Source organism: Camelus dromedarius, chromosome 7 (genome assembly GCF_036321535.1).
Source record: "Camelus dromedarius isolate mCamDro1 chromosome 7, mCamDro1.pat, whole genome shotgun sequence".
Lineage (NCBI taxonomy): Eukaryota > Metazoa > Chordata > Mammalia > Artiodactyla > Camelidae > Camelus > Camelus dromedarius.
In genome coordinates this window covers 76,302,710-76,324,105 of record NC_087442.1, presented here as the reverse complement: position 1 = coordinate 76,324,105, position 21,396 = coordinate 76,302,710, and the positions used below count along the sequence as shown (strand labels likewise).

At 36.6% G+C, this 21,396-nt stretch overlaps 1 protein-coding gene across 9 annotated transcripts in view; it reads left to right on the top strand.

Annotated features, from left to right (window-relative positions):
- SRPK2 (SRSF protein kinase 2) overlaps nt 1-21,396 on the top strand; it is a 203,081-nt gene that overhangs the window by 78,071 nt on the left and 103,614 nt on the right. For 3 of the 9 annotated variants that reach the window (XM_031454708.2, XM_031454710.2, XM_064487675.1), the window contains exon 3: nt 1,703-1,766. The exons of 5 other annotated variants lie outside the window; for them this stretch is intronic. In XM_031454708.2, coding sequence (XP_031310568.2) covers nt 1,703-1,766 — 64 coding nt within the window. Of the gene's footprint in view, nt 1-1,702; nt 1,767-2,236; nt 2,360-21,396 lie in introns of those variants that run through there. One more of the 9 variants, XM_031454713.2, reaches the window with a different exon arrangement.

Genomic DNA, 21,396 nt, shown 5'->3' with positions numbered 1-21,396 from the left:
CAAGCACAACACTATGTCCTTTCATGGATTATTTCATTAAATCCTCACAACAGCCCTTCACGTAGAATTATTATCCCCATTTTATAGGAGAGGAGATAGAGGCTTAGAGAGTTTAAGTAATTTCCCCCAAGGTCACATGACTATTAAAAATGACGGGGGAGCCTGCTTTCAAATCCAGGGCTGCTTGGCAGCCGGGTCTGGGCTCTTAAATGCCGTGTTCTTTTTAAACAGGAGGGAGGGGCTTTACTGAGCGTTCACTGTGGCACCAGGTGCCAGGCTCTGTAATCCACGTAAGAATCCTCCAGGTAAGTTTCATTATCATCATTTTAGTTGAACTGCTGTGCTGTGTGCTCTCCCCCAGTGGTTAGGTAGTTTGGCTACAGCTTGTGGTAGATTCTGTTCTCATCAGTTATTCATGCCAGCTTTATAATGTACAGTGAATGAAGTTATTAGCTTGGACACTTTGGAAAAACCTTTATTTTAACAGCATTGAGGGGATATTTCTGTACAGTTCCAGTCATTGTATTTTATGCAACTAATTTTTTTTTTACATCTCATATTCCCTATTATCAAGAATCTTAAAAATTAAAATTTTTTCGCCCTTTACAAAAAACCTCAACTGGCTGAGGTCTACTTTGAAATCCTGAGACTGCCTATAGCATTTCAGTGGCACTTTTGTTTTATTTTTGATATGTGAACTTTTAAAATTACTAATAGGAAAACACATTTACAAATAGGAAAACAGCTTTATATTTGAAATAGTCTGGGTAATAGGATCATGTTTTGCTTATTGGTGTAAAATTATGTGCTTTAGGTTAGTGGTTAATATTTTAAAGGAAATATGTTAGATATTTTTCCCTTCTCTTTTTCTTTTCCTCTTTTATTTTTACCCCACCTTCCATTAAAGTCTAGAATCTTTTTTTTCTCAAATCAGTATCAGCAGTGATCTTTTAATTAAATTGAATTGGCACTTACATTTCTGTTGCAGATAGCATTTTCAGTCCTTTCCTAAAAGGACAAGTATATTATCTGCCCGGTGACTGGGTGTTGCTGTTCACTTGTGCTGTACTGCGAAGGAGGAGGGGAAAATTAAGGTGTAAAACGGAAGTCTTTTTCTAAAGGAGTTAGGGGGTAGATGTTAAATACATCTTTAAAGACAATCAAGAAATTATAACAAAGGTTAAAAATTTTTAATCTGTAAATTGGGATTCTGGTTTAATATTTAATTCTTAACTGACAAAAATGATTCACTGAGCCATATTTTTCAGGGCTGGTGAAATAGAAGTGGCCGAGGGTTGCCTATCTGTTCATTACAGTCTGTAACTTTATTACCCAGGCTTCTCAAATTATCTAGTTTATTGAATCCAGTTGTTAGCATTTTTGGTTTGTATTTTAATTTGCTGCATTTAAAATCTTCTTGTAGAGCCAAGCTAGTTCTACCTTAAAAAAGAAAACACCCCTCTGCTTAAAAGAAATGGTACTTCCTGCTTTCATAAACAGTCATGTGCATAGTTTAGCAAGGCCTGATGCCTCTGGAGCCTTTTCCCTTTATAGCACCATTGAATCCCAGTCCTAGCAGAAGTACTGCGAATCTTGTGGCCTCATTTTGAACAAAAGGGATTAGAGAAGAAAAATCTCTTGATATAAGGCTTGAAAGCAAGGGCAGGCAATCTTGGTTGTGAATATTTTCTGATTTTTCCAGAAATCAAGCAGAAGATTGAGCTGCTGATGTCAGTTAACTCTGAGAAGTCGTCCTCTTCAGAAAGGTACAGCTACATCTCTTGCATGAACAATTAATGGTGTAGCATTGCTAAGAAACAAACCAGGATGTGTTTTTTTTTTCCTCGTCAAGTTTGCTATGAAGCGTATTGTACTGCATGCTGGTCATTGTGCTTTATTGAAGATGTGTATTTGGGCAAGCTGTTCGGCTTTTACAAAGGGTAATTGATTTTTTTTAAAAAAAGTGAAGCCTAATCAGCTGCAGCATGCACACCATAACACAGCAGACTGCTGGTTCATGTGTGACAGCTGTTAAGGGCTTTAAAGAATAATTTACTTAGCTAAAAAACGAACAAAAATCTTGCTTTCTTTAAGGACTTACTTGTATTAGGTTTTCTTGTTTTTTCAGGTTGTTGCTACACAAAAATTATCAATATTATTTGTAAGATTAGGTTAAAAATACTTAGCTTTTGGTTGGGATAAATATTTTCTTATGTGGAAAGGGAGTGCCATTTGTGAATAGCTTAGGAATTGCAAACCCACAGATTAGTCACATTCTGAAAGAGAGATATGATGCTTCTTCAAGTCTGTGCTAGGAAATGGAACAGTCACTGCATGCAGTAATGGTTCATGCCTGCAGGTAAGGACAAAATGACTCAGAAGTATTTTTAAAGCAATTATTTTATCTGTCAATCAAATGATTATACCTGTAAGGAGATATTTTCTTAAAATACCTATTTTACTTAATGAATAGAATTAAAACATTTTTATCTCAAGTCAGAAATGAGGCTATAGTTGCCTATTTTGATATGTAAATGTGTTTATTTCTGTTTACCAAAATTATGTATACTACATAATGTTTTCAATTGTGGTTCTTGAGTTGGTGCTTACCTTTCTGATAGTTTATACCTGATGTTGATATTTTGTATTAAGGTGTGTTAATTTATCTTTTCTATGGTTAGTTTTCAGGGTTATCTTTTTGTTCATAGATTTAATATTTAGGAAAGTATTATGGAGAAATAATTTGGTAGTTAAAGAATGATTTGAAAAAAGCACTGGGAAAAAATATGAGGTGAAGAACCCAACATGGTAAAATGGATTTAATTATAGTTCACTAGTGTATGGAGGACATGATCTGATGGCAAAATGATGACATTCAATTGATTTATTAGTATAATTAGGTGAAAGGCTCCTGGCTATAATTTAGAGAATTACAAATAACGAAGATGTTACTACTTTCTTTAGAGGTTGAAAATAGAAAAATTTTAGGCACATTTGTGTTTATTTTTATGTAGCTTCTAACTTCTGGTTTGTGGCTGGCCATCTGATTTTAAGCATTCTTTTTGCTGAGATGAAAAACAATCTTCAGCCTTGTGAATATTCTGCCAGTAAAATGGTGGTGATGGGAAGGGGGAGAGGGTGGTGGTGTAAATAGTGAATGGACTGAGTGCCAACTGTAATGTTAGAGTTTTATTACTAGGAAGAACATTCTTAATGGTATGACAGTAATAATTATATTGACTCTTTTGAGTAGCATGTATTCTCCGTTGATAAATTAGGGTTGAACAGAATGGGTGAAAATTCTTCAGAAACATGTTAGGGATGGGTGAGGTTTTTATGGTTAAAATACATTTTAATTTTTTTTATTTTTATAAGGAAAGATTCTAAAATATTTTGGTGATTACATTTATTTATTTAAAAATTATTGTTGCTATTGTTTTACCTAAGCTCCTGTGGTTACATTTGATGGAAAGAGAGGATGCATGTGGTCATGATTTTAAAGTTGAAAACAGCCACTATGCTTATGACAGCTTTATGCACAGTTTTACCAGAGCTTGCTTGCTTTGTTTGTTATTCTTTTGGGGGTGCTTACACATGTATTTGGCAGTTGTGATATGCTGACTTAGTGGGTATAAATGTAGTTGTGTGGGTCAGCTAACATTTTGCCAACACAGAAGTTGTTTCACTAATGCAGATATATTAAAAATAGAAATTACTTATTTTTCCTCCTTTATAAAAACTATACAGTGATAAATAGTCAAATCATTTGTCTTTTAAACATATTTGGAAGAACTTGAGAAATAAAAATCTGAAGTTCAAAAAAAAATTCATGGCCTAGTGAGACTATTCTGCCCAGGGATGTAATTGTTTATAGTATCATGTAACGTTACCATCACATTCTTTAATTCCTTGCTCTCTAATTACCTGAATTTTTAAAGTCTTTGTTTTATTTTAAAATTAGTTATCTGAGGCATGGCATGAGTCTTAAAAGATACATAGAATTTACCTGTGGTCAGTATTCCCATTCCCATGTATTTATTGTTAAAAAAGAAAAGAAAAGAAACCCTGTCTTCTTTCTTTAAAGAGAGGAGAAACTACTTCTTTGTAAGAAACCAAGTTAACATTTGTCATGATTGATTTTTTTTCACCGCAGTATAGAATAATTTTTGATATTTCAGAGGAGTGGAGGAAAGATGTTTTAAATACAAAACATAATAGATACATAAAAAGTGATATGATGTTCCTAATAATCTTTCTAGCTCATATTTTTAACCTGCTTAATGGAAATTGCTAGTCCTGTGACAGTATTGGTTGAATTAATTTTTCTAGACAGTTTTGTAAAATGGGAAAAGCAAAACAAAAAACTTCATTTTTGTACACTCTTAAGGATCCTTCATTGAGAAATACATACAGATACGATTTGAAGTAATGTTATAATGGAGTTTGGAAGGTGGTTTTGTGACCTAAATTAGGGAGTACGTTATCTTAACAGACTCATTACCACCTTGAAATTTAAAAATCATAATTTTTTTTTTTTTTTACCTTTAACAAAATAATGAGGGTCTATCAAATGTCACTTTTCAGGGGAGCATGGAGTACTTCTGTTCAGAATGGCTGACTCATAGGGAAAAAAACAATGTGGTGACAAAAATATTAATTTACTTTTTGGTTTTATATTTTGGAGAGAGAAAAATATCAGCTTACCCATGTTAAAAATTAAGGACAGAGAACATTATTGAATGAATTAAAAAAAAAACGAGCACGATTTGTTTGTTATTGACAGTTAAGAGGAAGACTTATCTGTGGCAAGAGAGTACCCTTCTGCAGATTTTAGGAATACACTCTGTGGCTAATGTTTTATTTTTTTATTGAGTTCCTGTTGAATGAATGAATATATTCAGGTTAAATATGTCAGAGACAAGGGTCAAGCACAGTTTTACTTCTAAATCTACTCCCACCTAATACAAAAAAATTGCCGTGAATATTTATTTGATGTGAAAGTTAGTTTTTGTTCCTTTCTCCCTTTTCCTGTCTAGAACTCTTCTGGGATGTGGAAATCTGTTGGGTTACAGTGGGTGGGGAGGAGGAAGGTGAGGAGCAATAATCATGGTAATAGCTAGGAAAAAGGTAGCAGTCATGTATTAAATATTTCAGATGCTAATTCTGAATGAGAAGAAAGCAAATTGTGGCTGTTGGGAGGACTCTGATAAATCATCCCAGAAAGATCCTGAGTGAAAGAAGGCACTTTGCTTTGCTACAGTTTTTGTCAAACCTTATTACTACTTCAGTGAACTCATGAGCAAGATTGTATAATTCTTGATCAGAGTTGAGCCCAGAGTGCTGAGAACTGTGGTTCCCAGTCCATCTAGACTGACTCCAAGGAGGACGGGGGGGGGGGGGGGGGGGGGGAGGTCCTGAGGGTGAGAGGCTTGAGAAGCAGAGAATCTCCATTTGCACTAAGCATTGCCCACTTCTGCTTTGTGAAATGTTAATAGATGTTGTTGTGGTTAGTAAGGTTCACAATCAGTCAAAAGGTAACGAAATATCAGTGCCAGGTAGTATAGCATTTTCTCAGGGAACGGATAATAAAAGGATCATTTCTTGTTGTGTAAGTGTTCTTGATATTTTTTGCTGTTAAAAGGGGTCCTTGTACTGGAATCAGATAAGTAGTAGTATCCTGGATCTTTAGCATTCCACATAGCTAGCACATACTTGTATTGATAAATTGCTAGTTGCCTTTTAAAGAAGAAAGGAAGGAGAAAATATCATATATAAGTAATTATACCGTGGCCTGTATTCTACCAATGCTGTATAAACAGAATTGGTGAGAAGTGGAGATTGTATGTTGACCCTCCCCCAGTATAAAGGCATTTGAAATGCATAAAAAACCTGTGCTATTTTTGTGTATGTATTTTAATTCCTTTTCTTAGTTTGGAGCTTCTTTGGTGAAAAGAAAAAGGGCATATGATAATTACGCGTGGTTGCAGAGAGCAAAAAGAAATCTGGAAGAATAAGGAGAACGGAAGGGAGAAAATAAGTAAATAAGATTGGGACCAGATGCAGAGAGAAGAAAGTAAAGAATATTCAGTGAAACATGATCTAGGATCAAAGTGTCTTTTATTTGCTCTTATGTTGAATGTATTTTCCTCCATGTTTCTGAATTAAAGAGTAGTTGTGAGAGGAGAGCCAAATTTTATAAAAGATTCTCTCTTCATTGGATCTGCCACCTCCCCGTTTCAACTCAATGTGTAGGACAAGGAGTTACTGATAACATTTTTCCCTTTCCACCCCTCTCTGCTGTTTTTGTATTTGCAGGATAGAAGTATTTGAGATGTAGTTTTTCATGAGTGATGAGATGAGATGATAGTGATGGATTGGGTTGTCGTCCATCTATTCAGTCTTTATGATTTTATGTTTATTTTCTTTTATTCAGTAACATTTAAATTGAAGGTGTATATTGAAAAGTGCATAGATCACAAATCATTATAAAATTCAAGTCATTGATTTTTTTTTTCCCTTTTGTAGTTTGTTTTGTGTGGTGTCCAAGAAATCTTTGCCAAGCCCATGGTCACTAAGAATTTCAGCTAAGTTTACTTGTAGAAGTTTTCAGCTGTTAATATTTGTCTGTGGTTTGTTTTGGGCTTTAGTATTAAGGTGGAGATAGAGATTATTTCTGCACATGATTATTCTGTAGTTTTATATGTTTTTGAATATTACATATAAATAGAAACCCTCTGTGTGTGTACTCTTTTGGTCTGTCCTTTTGCAGCTTTACCTGTGTGAGATGCGTACATGTGTAGTTGTAGTGGCTTCAGTCTCATTGCTGCACAGTATTCACTGTATGAACATACCTCACAATAGAAAATTAATCCAGTCTCCTATTCATGAGCATGTGGCCTATTTGCAGTTGGTGGCTGCTAGGAACAGTGCTGCAGTGAAGATCTGTCTACATGTCTTCTGGTGAAGGGACCTTTGCATGCATTTCTGTTGCATGTATTCCTAGGAGTGCAGTTGCTGAATTTTGGTGGATATTGCCAATTTTCCGAAGTGAACAGTGCCAATCTTCATGCCCACTAGCTGTGCTCCACGTCCTTGCCAGCTGGCTACTATATATTCTTTTTCTCTTCCCTTCCCCTTCCTGTACCATTCCCTCCGTCCCTCCTTTCTCTTTTAGCATTCTGGTGGCTGTGCCAGTGTAACCCAGAGTTTGAACCTTTTGGAGGAGGATTAGAAGCAGATAGGGGACTATTTCTGAGTACTGTGTCTCATGAAGAAGATCAGAATTACCAATTTAGACCAAACATGAACCGTAGGGTGTAGTCACTGAGGCGCTGCTCTCCCACTGACTGCTTCTAGTCTTTTACCTGTGTCCTGGAGGACACAGGCCATTAACATCAGTTTTCAGATTTGGTTTCAGTAACAAAACCATTTCGTCAGCTGAACCTTATTAGAAACCTCTCATGTAAAACATATAAAAGTGAAGCTTGGACTAGGAAGTGGAGAAGTAACCAGAGCCTCACCGTTGGTATTTAGACACCCCACCCCTGAATATCCCTCCCTAGATCTCCAGTCCTCTCTACCTTAAAACCTGTGATGCCAGTAGTCCACTTAGGTCTGACCAAGAAATTAAGACATTTTTGGTATGTTCTGAGTGTTAAGTTTTATATTGTTCATGGTCTCTCAAAGTTTTACATCATGTACCTAAATAAAAATGTGGTGTTATCTTTTAATTTCTGTTAAAAAAAAAAAACAAAACCAAAAAAACTAACAAACCCGGGCAGTTATCAGAGCTTCCTTCCTGTTAGCCTTTATTTATTTGATCTAGATGCAGTTGTTTCTAAATCATTTTGTTAGTTTGTTATCCATTTAAACTTTGGTTCTGTTTTCTGATGCCTCTTGGGAGGGTTGCTACATTACAGCCAGAGCAAACCTTTCAGAGAAGGCAGATCTGCTCAGGTACGTCACTGCACTTTAAAACCTCTTCTGCTGTTTTCCCATTGTTCTTCGTATAAAGGTAAACTCCATTGTAAACTGGGCCGTTGAGCACCTATCCTCTCCAGCCTAACCTCACACTGGGTCATGTTTATCCTGCCTTGCTGTTTTGCCTCTTCCATCCCTTCCATCTCAAAAAGCCCTGCCTAGGTCAAATTACACCTATTATAAGCCTTTACAGAACTGTGCACCTCTCATTTGTAGCATTTGTCACAGCTGCTGTTTGGCAGTGGGGAGTACCAGTGATATTTGGTGTATTTGCTGGCTTATTTACTATTCGCCCCAGCTTATGATCTTAAATACAGAAGTGCTTTCATCACAAAATATTTTTATGCCATCATTTGCTGCTTACAAATTACAAACTTGAAAAGGTCTTGTTTTTGCTATAGGAGTCATCTATTTCTATGATATTGGCATAGATAAATAATTTATAGCCATATATGATCATAGTCTGTTATATATGTAATCATACAGTCATGTGTAATCATAAGCTAATTTAACTCATAAATTATCAAGGTTAAAATCAGGTTTTTTTAATCACCATAAAAATGCATAGTTCATTATATGTATTTTTTTTACATTTGTTTTAATGTATACTAGAAATTAAAGTGAATCCGAACACTTTCTGTGTGCCAAGCTGGTAACATCAAACCATAGCCATTTATTTCCCAAATGTCAGTATTTTAAATATTATCTTGGTGCTTTTTGTCATGGTAGCGTTTCACCCTCTGCTGTTACTTACTTAATATTATGCCTTTTTGTTTATTTTTAACTGTGGTGAAATATACACAACATAAAACTTTATAGTACTTTTTATAAGTTAATTTTCTTTAAAAAGGAATCGTTTTATCCCTACCAGAACGGGAGAACCAGTATCACTTGCCTTTAAAAACAATTACTATTAAATCCTGTCTAGATTCTGTTGTCTGATAAAGGGTTCAGGCCTGAGCCATATGCTCCTTCTTTACAAGGGAGGTTAAATTGCCAGTGTCATAAACGGGCTTAAATATGTGTTAGCACTGAAGTGAGACTTATTTTTTTATATACTCAGATTGAAAGAGCCTCAGGAAAGGAGTAATTTTCTCAGTATGTGATTCAGTGCCTAGTCCAGACTCAGTGAAAGTCATTTTGTATACCAGCCGTGACACTTCATCTTCATTTTTTTGCCCACTCCCCCATTAAGTTTTGAACAAATGTGAACAGCTATTATAAGAATAACAATGGCAGCAAAAAAACCCAAAACTCTACTTTTAACAGCCATATTGTAAATTCCCTTTATAGCAGAATTCTTTATTTGTCTGTAGGTTGAAAGAAATTACAACTAATTTTAGTATAGATTACTTTATCATCCATCTGCCACCCATCCACCCATCCACCCATCCACCCATCCATCCATCCATCCATCCATCCATTGTTTATCAGTAGCTGCTATGTGCCAGCCACCCAGCTATTGGGAAATCAGGGAGCAGCAAAGGCAGCACAAAAGCAGAAGAGGCCTTGGTGGGTGGCTTACGCCTGAAATACCTCGGTCAGCTTCTTGGGTGTGCAGTGCTGAGTGCTGCATCATGGATGACGCTGGTGGAAGGCCACTGGCAGTTGCTGAAAGAATTACAAATCACAAATAACTGGGTTTTGGGGGAACTTATGTTAAGACTAGAGCTGTGGTAATGGGTTACAAATGCAGTTGCTGTAAATGAGTGATAAGGGCCAGTTGGGGACGGTAGCAACCTGGGACCACAACCCCATCTTAAAGAGGTGGCTGCTGATCGGCTCTTGCTAATTACTGCCATGTTGAAATAAAGGCCAAGTGTGCCAGTTTTTGTGATTTTTAGAAGTTGAAAATTTGATTCTCATGTAAGATTCCTCTTATTTTAAATGATGGTGCAAATTAAAAAACAAAACAAAACAGAAGCCTGTACCAACCTTAAAAAAAAAAGAGTATCTGTTATCTAAATTCAGTTCATGGGAAACATTTTTCTACTGTACTGTAGCACATTGATTCACAATTTGTGAGCCACAGACCTGTTCAGATTTTGTGTAAAGGAGTTTCAAATCCTATGAGTATTCAGCACAATCTGGGAAGTACAAGTCAAACAATTGTCATGCTAAGGAGTGTGTTTTTGAGTTTTTCTGACGTTTTAAATAAGCAAAAGACATTGGCAGTCACTCCTCTAATACCTGCATACTAAGATACCAAAAATTCAGTAAGTTACCAACTATTTGGAGTAGCTAAGGCCCCCAAAAGATACACATTTCTCAAACTGGGAAGTTATGTTCATTTATTCTACAAATATTTATTAAGTATCTACTATGGTGAAACTTGAACTTTAATAAATAATCTGAAAATTAGAGGGAGAACAGTGCTCTGTTTGCACAACTGCTGCCTCATCCTTTTTCTCCTTTCCCCTTTTCCTTCTTTTTCCATTTTTCTTTTTCCTCTTCATTCCCATCCTTCTCCACAAAAAAATATTTTGAGACTAGTTAGAATAATGTCTACAATGCAGTGGAAGAAGAATCAGAGAAAATGCAGGTCAGAGTAGAAGGTTATGAGGGAGGACAGTCAGATGCACACCTGTTTATGTGGTGTTTGCTGTGCACCTACTGAAGGTGACTGACAAATTTGGCTTTCTGTTTCCTGACAACCAAACTAAAGAAAAACAAATGACATTGCTCTTATTACCTGTAAGGAGAAAATATACTAGTTTCTGTAGGAGAACCAAAGCTTTCCTTAATTATGATTATTATTTAACATATTTTTCCCCACATATCTCAGAAGATCCATCTACTTATTTTAGAAAATTTAGATTAAAAGAAAACAAAAAGCAAATGCTTTTATCATTAAGTCAGTCATCATTTTTAATTTTTTGTTTTAAGTTTAATTTTTTTTTAGTTCAAGTATATCTGCAAAATCAAGCACATGAGTTTTAACATTAATAATGCTATCACTAACAAGAAAACTCAATATCATACTGACAAATTATTTTCAAATTAGCTTTTTATATTTAACATGCAATTTTTCTTATGTTATTAAGTAATCTTTTATAATATCTTTTTGATGGTATTATTTTTAAAGGCTGCGTAGGACTGAGTCCATGATATGGATAGGTGTACCATAATTTTATTAATTGAGTCTTGGTCTTAAAAATGGAGTCACTTGCAAGGTCGACTTGTAAGACTCTCAGTAGGGAGTGTTAAATTGCCTACCCAAAGGTACGGCTTTATAGACTAACAGGCTATGTATAAAGAACCTTTTTCTTACACCCTGATTTGGGGTTCTCACACCCTGATTTGGGGTTCTCACAAGAGTCTCTTTAAAGAGAGTGTTACGTTGTATAGACGACTTTGAGCAGTTTGCTAGACAGTGTTGACATACCAGTCCCTCTACTCCTTGGTTCTTCCCTCTAGTAAAACCAAATGTTGCTATTGTACCTTAGGTGTTGCATCAGATGTGCATAAGTGCAAGTGAGGTCAGTCCAGTCAACTTTAACAAGGTAGAGGACACAGTAGGTTCTTGTATTCAGTTAAGCATTTATGAAATGTCTTAGGTATACTGAGTGTTCATGCTAATGAATCTTAATTTTGTAAGGGATTTTAAAACGTTGCATGAGTCAAGCTTCTCACTCCAGACAGATGACAAAACATTCGACACAAATGGTTGGTTTTCCTTTATTTTTTCAAAGATACACAGGAATTAAGATTCTCTAACCTTCCTTGTTAAACCAGAGTCTTGTGGATGTTTAGTAAGTATTCACTATTGCAAAATTTAATCACCATTTTAGTTAAGATCTTCCTTTTGACAAAATGCATTTCTTTTGCTGAAATTTGAATTTTTTTCCTGGGGAGTAGAGGTGGGGAGTGTGCTGTGTACAGCAGGAAGACTGGAATCTAAGGTCCAAATCCTCAGGTTAGCCTTGCAATCTGAGGAAGCAGCATGGGAGAAGTCGGAGTGAAATGCAGTATCGTGGTACCATTGGGAACTCTAAATCATTCCATAAGGCTGGGAAAGAGTAGAGGAAAGGATGGGGAAAAAGGTAGGAGAGAGATCTTGTACCCTGGTGGCAAAGACTCTTTGCAGTGGTGAAGTTTTTTAATTTTCTGCTTTAGTTTACAACAACCATTGAAAGGTTTCAGAAAGGGAGCTATTCTGTCCGTGTTTAGAACAGGTACATGCTCCTGTGGACATTAAGTAAGGTCTTTTAAGGAAGTTAAAAGAAATGTGCTTTTTCTTCTAGGATTGAAGGTTGTAAGATGTCCTGTGGAGTTGGTGGCAAAATGTTAGTCATCTGTCCTGGAAATAGGTGGGAAAATTATAGCAGTATTTACCATGTGAGTGACTGAGGGCAGATGAATTCTGTGATGCTGGGGGAATTGCCAAGAGAGGCTATGAAATATATTCCTCTTGAAGGCTTTGAAAAGAGGGAGGTTTCTCTTCTGAGTGAATAGAGACACTCTAGAGACAGATGATTGGCCTGTGGAAAACCTGAAGTGTTTTTTTCTGTGTTTATATGGTTAATCATGAATACAGGATTCTGATAATCATGAATATAAAATGTTAGAAATACGAAATGTTGGTATCAGAATTTTCTGTCAACAGTGTGACAGAAGTCTTTGCCCAGTGGATATATAGAGTATCACATCTATAAATTGTTTATTTAGAACATTCTAGGCCAGTGCTGTGTGATAAACTTCCTGCAGTGATGGGAGTCTAGAATACAGATGTGGCTTATTGATCATTTGAACAGTGGCTCTTATGACCAAAGAACTAAAGTTTAAATTTTATTTCATTTTAATTTAAAATTTAAGACCACTAAATGTTATGTTCAGATGAGAATGCCAGTGAACTCTATTGTTTTAACATTTTTTTTTTCATTTAGAAAAGAGTATTGTTCTTTCTTTGCTATATGCTCTACCCTATTTCCATTTTCTTATTATTTTGCTTTTTTTTATCCTGATAATATTATGGATAAAACAGTTTATTTCCTTTGTTTTAACTCAGATGGATAATATAAAGGAAATTGCATTCACTAGTTATTTGTCCTTTAGTAAAGATACTAACTTTACTAAAAAAAATTTCTTTTTTTGGGGCGATGCTTAGTCCCCCTTCATCTTTCAAGGGAGAAAAATATCACTTAGTTATTTACCATCACACCACTTAACTAAATTTTAAGTTCTCTTAATATTCTACTAACTTAACAGTGTCTGTTAATTGGAAAAGCAATACATTAGTTTCCTGACTGGTTTAAAGAGAAAGATAAAATGAGATAGACAAACTTGCAAGTCTGTGTTATATCTGATAAAGATAAGTAGATGAATTTATGGTTTAAGGTATTCAACACTTAGACACAAACACACATACACAGATTATTCTCAGTCTTGACATTGTTTTAGCTGGGTCTTTTAGAAAATCCAAAATTCTGGTTGAAAAGTCAGTTCTTGTCCCCTTTACCAGCCTTTTTTCCCCTAACAGTTTACTAGTGATAATTGTACTCCTTGGACCCAGAATGAAAAAGGACATCCTGTTTTATAGGTCAGGATAATCCTTAGCCTGCAGGAGGAGCCTCTGTTTACTGCAGAGCTGAGAAAGGTTTACAGTTATGTTGAGTACAAAATTATATTCATTTATGGACAAGGAAGTCTGATGGGATTAAGCATAGAATTGTGAAAAAATGTTTTTCGTTTGTGGTTCAGCCAAGTCTTTTTCTTAAGAGGTTAAAAAATAATGCTTGCTTGCTTGCTTTTTGGGTGTTTGTTAGTTATAGTTTGACAGTCCATGTTTGAATAAATGAAAGACTTCTGAAGGACTCCTTGGCTGCCTGTGATGTAATAACTTCTTGGTCTTTTATATGTGATTTTCCTCTTCAGTTTAGGGCTGGCATTTTCTCTCCCCCAACCCCCAGGCTTTTGTAGCCGAATCAGGAAGTGTATTGACTAAATTATTGCTGAGGTGGTATCTTGGTATATGTCCATTTCAGTGTAGATACAGGTGTGCATTTCAGAGTGAACAGATGAAGAGCTTGTGTCTGGGTGTAGTGAGCTGTGTAGCGTCCCGCTCTCCCGCACGCTGTCCTTCCACTGTCGTGTCCTGTGAGGAGCTCCTGCTGTGGTTGCTGTTGCTGTTGCTGCCCTGAGGTCAGCTGTATTCCCAGTGGCAGCCTAGGCCCTCCTTGGTGGTCCCCTGAGGAATAATAGTTATTATCCTCTGCTTCTCTCAAAATTACTATAAGATATTATGGCTGGTGACAAAAATGGAACTGATTTTCATAGTAGTAAAACTTACCTGCTGTTCATCCACCTGAGTGTACAATGGAATCACAGATTTTTATGGAGAACATTAAAGGCCTTCTGATTCTTAAGACTAGATGTTATGATGTATCTGTTTGTAGAAATACTTTTAGATAATTGCAAATCAAGTGTTTTCCAAGAAATTTCTTCAAATCTAATGTTTTAAAAGTGGATCCACTGAAGTTAAGTTTTTCTGAAGTGGAGGCCGTTTAGTTACCGGATGTGATTTGGTACTTCTTGTAATTTTGAGCTTTAAGGCTCCCATTAAGGGTTCAGTGGCATCACACTTTGCCTGTGTGTAAGTTAAAACCGGTATACCTTCAGATGTGGAATTACATAGTGACTGACATCGTAATCACATCCAGTAAGTGCAACACAGCTGACAGAATCCTTTCCTCTAGTAATGCAGCACATCATTGTTTCTTTTCTTGCATTTAAGGGCAAAATAATGTATTTAAATTTGAACATCAGAGTAACATCTAACCCGATGATACACTTTGAGAGGCACGTGGGCAACAAGAGCTCATACGAAGAAACTGAATATTTACACATCATGGCAAATGTCATTTCAAGTCACTGGTTTGTTGAAAGGGATGTCACCATATTATCAAAATTACTACTTACCCTTTAACTTTATCATAGCCAACATGGTGGAAGGTGGAAGTGCATATGAGTGATACAACGCGGTTAAAGTGATTCAGTTTTATTGACTAACCAAAAGCATTTAACTAGTTTTTATGACTAGACATATACAGAGAATAGAATGATGAAAACATATCAAGAAGGGAACTTGGAGATCGAGCTTGTCTAACTCCATCCATGTGTTCTCCATGAGGATAACTGATGCCCCAAAGAGTGAAGTGATTCATCTGAGGTTCCAGATAGGATTCTCCTAAACCAGTAACTTTCACTATTTGAAGTTAAGAGATTTGGAATCTTGGAACATTGCACAATGTAATTGGTTTGACCAGTTCTCTTTCTCTTCTTTAAGAAAACCAGGAATGATTAAATAATACTAGTATTGTTCTTTTATATCTGCTGCAGCCAGAGCATGGAAGAAGAAATGTTAAACACCTTTCATTTTACAGTGCAATCTCCTATTTATTCACTATTAATTCTTTAGGAAATCCTTGTAGATGTGTAGATCGTTCTGTTCCTACTTTATAGGTAAAAAAATCAGTGTGTTTATGATTTAAGTGTCACACCTCAGTTAGTGGCAGAAATACTTTAAAAGCCATGTTTTGTGCCTCCAACCCCTGTGCTCAGGGTACATTGTCTAAAAACAGATTTTGATAATTTTTATATACTAGATGTCCTGAGTCAGGTTGCTTGCATTTAATAAGAGTTTGTACTCTTCACTTCTCTCTCCAGTAACTTCAACATATAAGCACCAAGAATGCAAAGAGATCAGGAGTGCCAACCTTGGCCATGAATTAGAGCAAATATAATTAGTGCATATGGACAGAATTCACATTTCTGCTATCTTCTACCATCCTGTTGCCCATTCTGGTTTACTGCTGTTATCTTTTAGTGCTTCACACTCACCAGCTGATTCTTGTAGGCATATGAACTGTGAACCATTCACATAAAGGGAATACTTCCCTTTTTGGGAAATGTCACTCACCAGCAAATTTCACCCTTTCTCCTGACAGTTCTAGTCAAATGGAAGATTGCATTCACTAACTGGCCACATCTCAAAACTGGGTGATTGTCTTCAGTATTCAAAATATCTGGCACTGAAATACATTGATATGCTTAATACAAAAGATTCCTGTCTTTGGTTAGTGAAGAAGTGGCAGTAGGAGATAAAGAACTAAAAGTGCTCCTTCTCAGTCTCTTTTTTGATTCCTCCTTTATCCACATGTTGGCCCTTTCTCGGGGTCTCTGTCCAAGTCTGTTGCTCTTCTTGCTGCATTTTCTCTGAAGATGATCTCATCTGTTTCCATGGTGTTGAGTACCATATGTACGCTGGTGACTCCCAGATTTATACCTCCATCTACAGACATACATATCCAGCTGCCCACTTTACTTCACTACGTACTTGTCTATTGAAAGGTCAAATTTAACCATCACTAAACCAAACTCGTTATCTTGTTTAATCCTTCCTTACTGTGCTGATAGATGGCTTATGTGGCCAATCTTTGCTTCATTTTTCTGTCTTATAATACGTAGTTGTTGGGGAGGGAGAGAGAATAAATAATCCTTTTGGTTTATGGCTGTCCTTAGGGGCTCTGGGGTCAGTGACAAAAATTACCCTGTATGTTAACTGCCTCTGTGGGTTTAAATGCACGTCATAAATATCTTTGAAAGAAAGTGAAAGGAAACTTTGAGGCCTGTGCAAGGATAAAAAGAGTTCCCTAATCTTACCTCAGTAACTAGTGAGCATTTTGCTGGTGTGTGTATGTAACCTTCCAGCTTTCTTTGTAGCAGCTGCTGGAGCCACTGTCATCTGCCTACCAGACTTCTTGCTCACGTTACTCCTTAACTGCCAGGCTCTGCAACTCTGGGGCCCACATTGATTGGGAATGACCCCCTTCTGGGTCTGAAGTTTTGTCACTCTGCTCATTATTTAATTTAAAAGTGTGAATATTTATAACTTTGTATAGACTAAAAAGCTTCAACATTACTCTTCGTTTTCCTCACAGTCTACACCTAGTGATCATAGGGTCTGTTGATTTCTTTGCAGAAGGAATCTCCTCGCCAAATTGGTGCACTCCCCTGCGACTTGATTGCACTGCTTTTACTCAGCCGCTCCTCACTTTGGGCCTCGATGCTGCTCAGTCTCCTTCCTGGCTGCCACAGGCCTGTCGGCTTAGCACCACCTCCGGGATTATGTTCCTTAAGAGGCTCTTTCGTGTAGCTTAAGGTCTTTCACAGTCTGGTGCTCCTCATGTGCAGTTCCTCTGCTCTGGCATCCTTGGTCCCTTCACCTTTTTATCTTCATGACAGCTCTTCCCGCTGCCTTGACCTCATCACTGCTCCGGCCCTGTCTTCATTTTGAGCTGCCCCTCTCGCCCCTTGAGGGCCCCCTCCCCATTTTTGCCTCCTATTATTCCCTTATGCTTCTGTACTAGACTTCGAGACACAGAGTTTTACCTGTCTTTATATAAGCTCCTGGTACCTAGCACATCTTCTGGCCCATATGGTACACGTACATGTTTATTTGAATAGAAGTTTTTAAATTTCTTACCAATTAGTAAGGAAGTTTTCTCTAAGAAAAAGTGATTTTTGTCTCTTTTATTAGAAAATGCTGGGCAGCATTTTCTTGCTTTCCTCTCTTCTGAAAAGCTTTGCTAAATGTTTCTTTGGGCTGTTTTGTGCCACCTCCCTGTGCTCAGAAATCTTAAAGGACTCCAGGGTTTCATTGTGGTCTCCAGTAGCTTATCTGTGGTATACTGTTTGCTTCTGGAGATAGCTATCCTGATGTTGAGTTGCCTGTGGGCCATGAGCCTTGGAGGAATACCCAGTTAATTCACAGCAGAGTTGGGACTTCAGCTTGTGCCACCAGTTTGTTTAGTGTTCTCTCCCTTGTGTCTGACTGAAGCCAGCATCCAGAATACTAGGCACAGCTTCCTAGATTTGATAGAGAAAATTTTGTTTATGCCAGTTCTCACTTTTAAATTTAGGTGATCTGCTGAACTGCAAATCAATAAATATTAAATATTTAGTATTTAATACATAAATGTTATTAATATGCTCTAATTTATAGATAAAATACATTTTATAACTGCAGTATAAAGTTTTATACCTTTCCTCAAATTCAGAGTTACTAAAATTCTCAACTTTTTTCATAGCCCTAAATTCACCATTTATTACTTAAGGTTATTTTTGCAAGTAACTTTAGGATTTTAATCTTAATCTTGCCACTTTTGCTCCTTCTCATGTTCCTCAACTGTAAAGTGACTCGTGTAGACGTGGAGAATTAAGAGTGGAATGTAAAGATTTTCAGACTTCTTGAGGCTTGGTTGCATCTTCTACTAAAATAAGTAAAACACTGAAAATAGATTTGTATATTTGAAGTGCTACTTTCTTGACAAGCTTAAAACCGTTCTAACTTTCTGTTCTTACATTAAACTTATAGCTGCGGTCAAGCCAAAGTTTACTCTTAAGGGTTGGAGATCCGGCCTGCCTTAAGATTCTTTGGTGAGCCCATTTGGCTGTTCATTTGGCTGCAGCAGACCAGCCTAGGCCATCTCTTGAGTGGAGTTAAGCTAAAAATAGATGATTCACTTTGAGTTGGCAAAGCAGAAGCTCTGGATTGTTTTTTGTTGCTTGTTTCAGATTGGACTTTTGTGTGCCTATGAGTAGATCTTTGTGTATACATTAGAACCTGATAATGGTTACTTTGGTTTACTTACTGTGGGGTTTTATCTACATCTTTCCCATCTCCAAATTTCCAGCCCATGCCTCACACGCAGGCAGAGGAAGAGGGGATGTACATCACATATTTACAGCTCCAAAACGGAGGGGTCATTTGGGATCATGTTCATTTTACAGGTGAGGTAGCAGACCTAGAAATGTCCGTCATTAACCAGGTTGATGATGGTTCAAGATGGACATGACAGTGGGAAATAATTTTTTAAATATTAAAAAAATTGGGTAAGGTTATGCAGAGTTGACAGTGGCCCTGAAGGCCTTTTCTAGGGGAGGTTTCCTTCTAATACCTTTCACCTTTTCCAGTTAATCTGAGAGGTGTGGTAGGGGAATAGCTGATGATAATGTAAATCCTTGAGAAGTTGTCTGGTCATTTTGCTGAGAGGGATGAGGGGGCATGTGAAGGGAGGAAGGGGAGAGTTACTCTGGTAACAAAAGATCATGCTTCACTTGATCTTCATCCTGCACAGAATTCCTCTTTCCTGTAAAGGAAGGGATCATCCTGTGATGATGGACTTACAGAATTTTAGAATTGAAAGCAGCATGATAAATTGGACAGAGTATATGGCCTTTGGGAACTATGGACCAGAAGTTCAGTCCTGGCTAGCTACCTAACTTAATAATTAGTTTTCTTAATTTTTAAGATAAAGATGATTCGACACACCTCACATGAAGTTGTAAAGTTTTAAAGAGGTAATGTATATAAAATGGGTGCTCAAGAGGTGGTTGGTGGTGGTGTTTTAGGAGACACAGTGTGGTGTAAAGAAATGGTCACATTTTGAATTAGGCCAGATTTTCGATTGAACTCAGATCACTGAATTACTTTGTTTACCGTGGGCAAGTAGCTATCCTGCTCTGAGCTCCAATTTCTGTTTCTGTATAAAGCAAATACAATAATGTGTACTGTCTGGGTGATCAAGAGATTTAACTGACATAATGTACATAAAGTGTTTAGGACAAGATGACAATTCAGTAAATAGTCTAGGAGCTGTTAGATGCTGCAGAGGAGAAGTGTCTAAATTTAGCCCATCAGGCCTGTTATATACCTCAGTTGGACACCATCTAATTCTGGTATCAGAATTAGAGTTCTTTGGAAGCAAAATTACAAAAAGAAGTTTACATCCCTTCCTTACCATACAGTCTGTTTTTTAAAAAGTTAATTTATTTTGTATTCTGACACTATTTCTCTGTTTTCACTTAGAATTCAGGCATCTTTTTACCTTTAAACTCTTCTTTTAAATTTGACAAAATGGTTCTTGAACATTTTTTGAAACTCAGAACAAACAAAATGATAGTAAAAATAAAGTTTACAGCTGTGAGCTGGAATAGTACTGCCAGAGGTCACTTTTATTAAGCATTTTAAACACTTAAGTAAATATTCAGTAAGTATCTGGTAAAATACTTGATAAATCTTTTGGTAAATATCAGGTAAATATTTTCATTTGTAGTAATTAAAATCCTGCAGTAAATCAAGAGCATATTTAAAATAAAACATACAGAGAAAACGTATTTTAGAAACTGCCATTTCAAAGCAATGTTCTTTCTCATTGCTCAGAAATCTTTCCATTTTTGGAAACAAGTAAGGTTCAGAGGTCAGCTGTTCGCCCTGTACTTTCTGAAACTACAATCTATGTTTAGGCTTTTAAAGTTAAAAAAAAAATTCCTTCCTTCTCCCTCACTTTGTCCCTGACTATTTGTGGTTCTGTCCGGGATTTATATGTAGAGAACTCTAGAAACCAGGTATAATGTATGGTACCTTGCATGATGTTTATGCCTTTTTTATTTTCTTGGGACTCACTTTGAAGAAAATGTTTTATAGTATGTTAATTTCATACTGCTTTGATAAAATGATTATTTCACAATTGCTCGATAAAACTTTAAAAATAAGTTTATGGAAAATTTACTTTGGACCTTTTAGTCTGTGCCCAGTGTCTTTGATCAAGAGATTGAATTTGCTGTAGGTAACAAATGATCAGTGGCAATGGGGACTGTGAGCAGGATTCATCTTCAAAAGAGAATACTCGGAGAAAATGGGAAGGGGAGGAGTTGCAGACCAGGCCAGGAAAGCAAAGTGAAGCTTCTGCAAAGCAATATCCTAGTTTAAAAGACGGAGAAAGAATTAAAAGCTTGGGGTCTCTGGCTTTCTTATTCTTACCAGCCATTTATGAGTGTATTTAAATCTGTTTTTGGGTTTTCCATACTTCAGTGTTTTTTCTCTTGTTGCTTTGTATTGTAGAACAGTCCTATTCCTTTAGCTGGTTCTGTCTTTTGTTAATTATGTTTTTTGCTCTCATCCCAGTACATCTCAGCTCCTAGGAGTATGCTTGAAACAATGTATTTTGGCATTCCCTCTTCAGTCTGCCTAAGGATTCTGACTCACTTATGGGGGGAGAAACCGAAAAGATGTATTATTTTGGATATGAAAAACTGGATATACTGCTTTAGTGGTGCCTTGACAGTTCAGGGGAAAAAAATCTTTTGTTCTCTATGTTTTTTTATTGAATGACTTCCTGTGCAGAGACAAACTGTATCAAATTTTTTCTAACTTAAGAAGGCGTGATGTCTTCATTTTGTACTTTCTGATGGTAATTATATTGTAGGTTTTTGTTAAAGAAGTTTTTCATTAAAATGTTCAGTTGGTTAGGATTTAGGTTTATCTTCTTAAAAATAAGTTGTGCTAAGTAATAATTTGTAATTCACATCCTCTTTGGGTGACGAATGGGACTGCTTCTAACACAGGGGTTCCTA